General features: G+C 40.4%; 1 protein-coding gene across 1 annotated transcript; it reads right to left on the reverse strand.

The window, feature by feature from the left end:
• Positions 1 to 3,152: 3,152 nt before the first annotated feature.
• Positions 3,153 to 4,112, reverse strand: LOC122204911 (olfactory receptor 13C7-like). Its single transcript, XM_042912744.1, has one exon. It carries the CDS (start codon positions 4,110 to 4,112, stop codon positions 3,153 to 3,155), a length of 960 nt encoding a protein of 319 aa, XP_042768678.1.
• Positions 4,113 to 8,361: the final 4,249 nt, after the last annotated feature.

Here is an 8,361-nt window from a genome sequence, read left to right on the forward strand (position 1 = left end):
TCAGGGCACTTCCTTCCTCCAAAATGAAACTGTTTCTTTATTTCTTCTGTTCGTGTGTGATTATAAATACATGATATTCATACAGTTCTTTCATACTTCTTTATATATTTTCCCAAGGTATTTAAAAATTTTTGTGACTGCTGTGAATTATGTACAACCACTCTAGTGTACTTTCTTACTACTTCTAATAGCTTTGACATTTGATTAAGATTTTTGTAGCTGAACAATGTCTGTGAATAGTTTTCTTTTCTTTTTCTTCTTTTCATTATTTTTGTCCTTTATTTTTCTGGTCTCATCTAATTAGCTAGACTCTGCAGAATGATGTAGACATTGAAAGCGGGTGTTCTAATCCAAGTTGTAGACATGGTACAGGCCGATGTTCTGATATTTTCTTTCATGTCAGGGGTGGTTTCCTCTATTCAAGTCTCTACTTTTAAAAAGTCAGAAATAAATATTAAATGTTATCAAATGACTTCTCAACATTTGTCAATGAGATCACTTTTTCTGCTTGAATCTATTAATAAAACGGTTGCAATAGATCTAACATTCCTAATGTTAGAAACCCTGAAACTCCTTTAAAAACTGGGTAATGTGTATCATTTGTTTAATATACAATGATTTTAATCTACTCAGATTCAATAAATGACTTTTTTTCATTTGATCAACTTTTTTTGTTCATTCACAATCCTCTAATTCTTTCAAAAGTCTTCATCCTAATGCTTTTCTACTGGTCTTTCTTAAAATTTCAACAAGCATATTAAGACTTGTTGTATTTCAGTATCAATGCAGTGAATTATACTTAAAAGATTCCCCTTCCTGATACATCCTTCATAAGATGAAACCTTAAATGGGTTGTACCTTTACTTCTCTTTCTTAATTTCTCAGCTTAATAAAGTCATCTAGAATTGTAACTGGAGTTATACCATTGCTTTGTTATCAGTGTTTCCCTCTATGTGTTTTCTAATAATTCATATATTTGTCTTGGCAAATTTGGTATCAAGAGTTCATTAGACTTTATTATTCTTAAGCATTTGATCATTAGCGTCTTACATACCATATCTGTCACATTCGTTCAATTATTTATTTTAAACCATTTGTTGGGAGAACTTTATAAATAAAACTTCTTTTTCAGAAAGAGATTATAGGGGTACGTGCTTTCTGTGTGTGCACGTGCCAAAAATGTCTTTTCAAGTCTTACATTTGTGCAATGGTCAGGGTGCATAGAATTCAGGACCCACAGCCCATTTCTGTGAGAACTCAGAAAACCTTGTTCCACTGGCATCTACATTTAGGGTGACGGAAAAGCAGGCCAATGGCAGCCAGATTCCTATCCCTTGTTAGAAAATATGCTTTTCTCCTGTGGAAAAGTCTATAGAATTATTTTAACATAGATGAGAATCAAAAATTATCCTTGTATCGACTGTATATAGGTGTGTCTTTTGCTACAATTCTTACCTGGTGATTCATGAAACTTTTATGAATGAAACTTTTATCTGTTCAGCAGAATGTTTTTTCTCCTCCTTAATTACTATTTACTTTTTATCTGCTCTGTTTTCTCCTCAAGAATTACATAATGGATCCCCTTGGTCTATCTTTTATGTCTCTCATCTTTTCTCGAATAACTGAACCCTCCCTTTTTTTTCCCTCTGAAGACTAGGAGAGAAATTTAAGTTATTTTTAATGTAAAAATTCATTTTAAGCATTGTTTTATCTACTTTTAAATACTTTCTACTGAATTTTATTTGATAAATAATGTGGATTTTTCCCCCTAGGGTCATGTTTTTATCTCCCAATCACCTTTTCTTTTAGCTTCTCTTTGGCAAACTGCTTTTGTTTTATTGACTCCGTAGCCTCCCGAGTTCCACTGAGACTTTTCTTCACTGCGCTTAACTATCTTTTTGCAATAACTCTTTGTCAGCAAAGGCTGTTTGTTTTATGGTTAGTTTATTTCCTCCTTATTGGATTAAAAGTTCATGTGAGCTAACAGAAGTTTTCTATTCCACTCATTCTTTTAGCTGGACTTGTAGATTGATGACTATTGGGAACTGGCTTAGAATTCCTCACCAATCATGTGGATGACTCTTAGATGTCTCCTGGTGAACATCACCTTCTTCTCCATCTGGCTGCCATGTAGTGTCATGCCACGATGGTCACTTGGCTGCATGGTTGGTCAAGCTAGGTCAGGAAATTAATAGAATTCATTTGATTCTCCTAAATACATCTCTGTTTCCAAATCACTCTGATGACCTATGGGAGGCCACTGCTATCCAGGGACAGAAGCCAGGGGTGAATAACTTCTTCAAAAAGGGGAAAGAAAAAAGGCCAGAGCCTTTGACCCTGGTATCAGTTTTGCCACAACCTACTCACCCTCTTCTTTGCTCCAAAAGTGTGAATGATTTTCTGGTAGGGACTATGATTAAGGATAAGAGGTTAATTATGGAGACGTAGGAAGAGAACAATTCAGGAAACAATTTGAGGAATTAATATGAAAATAAGGAGAAAGAAACAATGAGGATAAAGATAAAAATATTACTTTTGTTTAATATAGAGTAAGATGTGTTGAAAGGTAACATGAATCAAGGACCCATCCAAATACGTTCAAAGAAAGAGGCCAAGGAGCAAATGAATTACATATCTATTGATTAGAGCTTTTTTTTTTTAATGTTTGTTTATTTATTTTGAGAGAGAGAGCCCATAAGCTGGGGAGGGGCAGAGAGAGAGGGAGAGAGAATCCCAAGCAGGCTCCACACTGTCAGCAAAGAGCCTGACACAGGGCTCAAACCCACAGACTGTGAGATCATGACTTGAATTGAAATGAAATCAATCGACGAAGCCACCCAGGTACCCCTAGACTAGAGCTTTTTGTCAGTTAAAAATAAAACTGGAAAAGTTACTTTCCTGGACATCAATAAGTTCAGTAATGCATCACAGAGATAGATAACTATAAGGCTTGACCAATGGCATATACTTTTGTAGAATTGCTTATAGAATGGGGTAGAAAAGTCCTATTAAATGCTTCCTATTCATATAAAGCCTTCTGTGTCATTAGTTTTGTCTATGTACCCTTGATGAAATTGGCCCTTTTTCTTATCCCCTGAGACACTTAGGTGAGAGAAATTATATAACAGAGATCTATCATGACCCTTCCACCATCACTGGATGAAGTGTTTCTGAAATACCAGGTTCCTCACAGCGGCCTTCACGTCCTTGTTCCTCAGGCTGTAGATGATGGGGTTGAGCATGGGGGTCACCACCCCATAGAAGAGGGAGATGAGCTTATCTGAAAGGTCCTGCTTGTCTGCCCCCAGGCGGTCCTTGGATTTGGGCTTCCCATACATGAAAAGGATAGTCCCATAGAAGACGACCACGACTGTGAGGTGGGCAGAGCAGGTGGAGAAGGCCTTTTTCCTCCCCTCAGCTGAGGGGATCCTCAGGATAGTGGTGAGGATGAAGATGTAGGAGATAAAGATGAACAGAACTGGGACCCCCAGGAAGATCACATTGGCTACTGCCATACTGATCACATTGATGGAGATGTCAGCACAGGCCAACTTCAGGACAGCCAAGATCTCACAGGTGAAGTGGTTAATGACGTTGTCACCACAGAAGGGCAATCGCATTGCTAAGGATGTTTGCACCATGGCGGTCGTGCTTCCAGCTGCCCAGGAGCTGGCAGCCATGGGCACGTAGACAGCCTTGCTCATGACCACAGGGTACCTAAGGGGGTTACAAATGGCCACATAGCGATCAAATGCCATCATGCCCAGAAGCACACACTCTGTGGCTCCCATGGCGAAGGAAAGAAACATTTGCACAGCACAGGCTGAGAAGGGTACAGTTTTCCTGGGGGTCAGGAAGCTGTCGAGAATGAGGGGGACTGAGGAGGTTGTATAGCAGATGTCCAGGAAGGAGAGGTTCCCCAGGAAGAAGTACATGGGCGTGTGCAGGCGGGAGACAGACACAGTGACCAGGATGAGGACCCCATTGCCCAGCAGGATCACCAGGTACATCAGTAAAATGAGCACAAAGAACGTTTTCTCCAGCTTTGGGTGGGCTGAGAGGCCCAGGAGAATGAACCCCATCACAGGAGAAGTCCAATTGGATCTCTCCATGGTGTATCTCCCCTCAGAAAGCCAACTTCATGATTCTCTGATGCCTAAAGTGGCCAGAAAGCCAGTGAGGAAACTTGCCTTGCTGAGCAGCTGGAGAACAGCCTTGGCAATCTGGGGGTCTCTTTACATTGTTCTAATAAAATGCAGAGAAATTAGTCAAAATCTACTTTGTGATATTTGGCTACCCATGGAGGTGTTTGACATTTCACAAAATTGGATTTAATTTTCTGAATCACATTTAAGATTAACATCACATGTTTACTTCAGGCTATACCATGTGTGGCTGATCCATTTTAATCAATTTTGTGAGAAGTGCTATACTCCATTTGTATGAATTTTTATTCTTTTGGGACATAAGTCTGGTGGAAATAACAGATCTTCATTCTCAATTGCTGATCCAAGCAATTTTAGATATGAATTTCCTCCTCTTTTTTAGTTCTCTCTCACAGTCCACAGGCCCCTGGGATATTTATTCATGCATTCCTTCACTCACCTGCCAAACTCTTTGGAGCACTTACCAAAAGAATTGTACTTCACCAGTCACTCAATGTATGGGGATTATCAACTCCCTTTTCCTCTCTGGGCCTCTGTTTTCCTAATATGCTCTTTGGAATGGGATATATTTAGAGATATTCTATCCAGGGACAAAATGATCTCATGAATTCCTCATTCTTCACTTTCTGTCCCACCACTAAGATGTCCTTCTCTCTTTCCTTCAAGTCCACCCCATGCCACTTAGTCACAAGGAATGAAGCCAGGAATTGGGCTGGGCTCACAAGAGTTTACATATTCTTTTACAAATTCTCTCTTACCTTTTCTGTAAACAGGTCAATAAAGAACACCACTTTTCTGAGGTCTTGGAATAGTCCAGAGGCTGAACATAGCCAATCTGATCTGAAAGTAGCAGACAGAGGAGTTAGCACCTGAAATGGATGAGAGCTAAGTTTTCTGGTCTTCGTTCTGGGTTTGGGTAAAATCCACAAAGGACCATGTATTACGTACATGAAGCCAGTTAAATTCCACCCCGCTATTGGGATTATTCTAGTCCCTGAAGTGATTTAAAGTTTAGAAACTGAAGTGACAAAGTTTAGAAACTTTATACATCTGGGATTATGTCCCCAAGATCCAATTATTTTGAAGTCCCTCCAGAAATACTTTCTTCCCCCTCCTTTCCTTTATACCCATCCTGCTGAGCTATTGGAAAACATTAGAGAGGACAGGTCATCCTGGTCCTGCCAGAATTAACATAAACGCCAGTCAGTGAGAGCTCTCAGTAGAACCCATGATAGTTCTAGGAGAGTGTGAAACTCACTACACAGGACAGATCCTTGTAGCTCAATACCACTGGCATTTCCAAATTCAGGATCTTGGGGTTGGAAAGAATCAAGTGACCTAGAAAGTTTCTTCTTGTCTGTGTCCCACCACACAGAGTCCGAACTCCTAGCATGGGTTAGGCCTCTACAGGGCATTGGGAGAGTCCTAAATGAATCTGGTCCTAGCTCTTGCCATGAGAGTTTCATAGGTATAGCAGCTGTGTGCTTGAAAAAGTCCACTTGATTGCAGAAGTGATGTCCTGTTGTTTGAAGTCTTTCTTATGATCATGTGTTTTATCTTCTCCAGAGAAGAAATTTTTGTTGGGATCGGTAAGGGACAGTTGACCAATGTCATGGGATGAGGGAGGGGGTATAGGGACTCTGTTTCTTACACATTTTTTTTGCCTAACCCTCCTGTTTTAGTAGCACCCCTTCACCCCTGGACCTAGAGGATGTGGTGCAATGGCTGCTCAGTGCTGGAGATCTGGTTGCAGTGCAGTGCTCTCCTAGTTTCTGGCTCAGGATGTAGGTCTGTTAGATCTGCAGTGGAAATGACCACATCCACTTTCCAGCCTTCAGGATGTTATCACACTGCTGTCCCCCTTCTTCTTAATCTTGTGGGTTTAGTCACTTTAAAAAAAATGAAACAAAACCAAAAAAGTTAACTATAGTTTTTGTGGGTTGCAAGAGGGAGCAAAATTAGGTGCATGTGTTCAGTCCTCCTTTATGCCTCAGTCCTGATTCTGTGCGGTTTCCAGCATCCCCTATTATTTTCTTATTTATGTTAGTCATTTATCTTGTCTGTTTCCATCTGCTAGAGTGCAATTTTCACAGAGGCAGGGATTTTTTTCTACACTGTTTACAAACGTATCTGAAGTATAAAAACTGAACCTGGCTTACATTAGGCATTCAATGAATAGCTGCTGAATAAACTAGTAAATGAATTTGTGACCTACCCTTAATTTCTCCTTTGCTCCAGGTTAACCCTTTTTTTTATATTTTTATTTTTATCCCATCTTTTTCAATTTCTATTTTTGTAAACATTTAATAATGTATATAATATCTTGGTACAGGAGAACATTTATGTATTTTATAAATAAATAACAGTGTGAATTATAAGGAAGCATGATTTTAAAACCTAGAGCACCGCTGACCCCAGATACCTAGCTTCTGGCTATGGTTCCACCTTTTCAAATGTTTAACAAACCTGTCTTTTTAAGTGGCTCTTAAATATTGGAAACATCTATCTTTTTTTTTTTTTAATTTTTTTAACGTTTATTTATTTTTGAGCCAGAGAGAGACAGAGCATGATCAGGGAAGGGGCAGAGAGAGAGAAGGAGACACAGGATCTGAAACAGGCTCCAGGCTCTGAGCGGTCAGCACAGAGCCCGACGCAGGGCTCGAACTCACGGACCGCGAGATCATGACCTGAGCCGAAGTCGGACGCTTAACCACCAAGGCACCCAGGCGCCCCCGGAAACATCTATCTTGAGCAGAACCAGCTTGCAGAATTCAGAATTTCTGGCCCTATTCAGAGAGGGTCTGCCATCTTACTTGTCTGAACTACATACCTTCCTTTGTTGCGCTCTTCCTGTTTCAGATAGTCTGAGCTTTGAGATGCCTTGAGGGTCTTGTTTGGAGTCTCTCTCTCTCCCCAAGTTGGATTTCTCCTGCAACTCTTCCACAGACTGTCACCCCTCAGTACGACACGTGTGAGCTTGGGTCTCTTGGGGAAAGCTCAGGAACAAGTGGAAGGGCTCACACCATTGCCTCAGCTATTATGATTGGCCCCAATACTGACAGCCACACAGGAATCGGGAAACATATCGCAGGGACAGCCTGACTCACTTCTGCTGTTTACAGGAGCTGTGTCCACATTAGCTCTTAACAGTTTATTATGTTGGTATAACTTTGTTGGTGGGTGGACTAGGGATACGTCAGGCTCTGACATAGCCCATCCAAAAGATTGCTGAGGCCTGTTGGTCTCATCATGAGAAAGAATTCAAGGACAAACAACACGGCAGATGAGCAGCACAAACAAGAGGGTTTATTAAGGTAAAAGTACACTCTTTAGTTGCGAGAGTGGGTGAGCTTAAAGGGGAACTATGCCCACTGGAGTTTGGATTTCTATCTTTAATTGACAGTTGTTAACAAAGGGGTGGAATATTCATTACTTGAAGGTGGAGATTTTCTTGGAAGCAGGGTGGTCTCTTCCAGGAATGTGGATTATATACCTTTTCTTCCTTATTTGATCAGGAGTTTTCTGTCATGGCACCCTTAGGGAGGAGACTTTGTCAACCATCTTGGGCCTGTCTGGTTTGATCTGGTTTCTTATGGCTTTGTTTTGCTGTGCTGCCAGGATAGGACTTTGACTTTAGCCATGACTTCCTGTTTGGTGGCTTCCAGGCATCCTGTTAGAACCTAACTAATTGCTTTAGCATGCCTGCGTGGCTCAGTCGGTGAAGCATCCAACTTCAGCTCAGGTCATGATCTCACGGTTTTTGAGTTTCAGCCCTGGTTCCGGCTTTCTGTTGTCAGCATAGAACCGACCCACTTTGGATCCTCTGTCTCCCTCTCCCACTTACACACCCCTACTCTTGTGCGTGCCCCCTCTCTCTCAAAAATAAATAAAACATTAAAAAAAATAAGAACCTAACTAACTGCTTCTAACAACTTTAAGCCCTCTCCATACTTTGGATATTAGCTCCATAGTCATTTTCTTTAAGAAATTCTTATTTCTTTCAGTGGGGAATGGTATTTAGAAACTCAATCTGGGTGCCAAGGGTGCTTTTGAGTTTCTCATAGTTTCTAGGCCTTTCAATGGAAACAGAAAATATGTGTAAATATAAAATATTTATATGTATATAAAATTCATACTTATAATTTCTACAGAATTTTTGCTTAACCTCATTGATTAAGATTGTCTCCTCATTCCT

Source organism: Panthera leo, chromosome D4 (genome assembly GCF_018350215.1).
Source record: "Panthera leo isolate Ple1 chromosome D4, P.leo_Ple1_pat1.1, whole genome shotgun sequence".
NCBI classification, from domain to species: Eukaryota; Metazoa; Chordata; class Mammalia; order Carnivora; family Felidae; genus Panthera; species Panthera leo.

What these genes read in the sequence shown, in the direction of transcription:
- LOC122204911 (XM_042912744.1), bottom strand. Translation starts at nt 4,112, where the DNA reads ATGGAGAGATCCAATTGGACTTCTCCTGTGATGGGGTTCATTCTCCTG.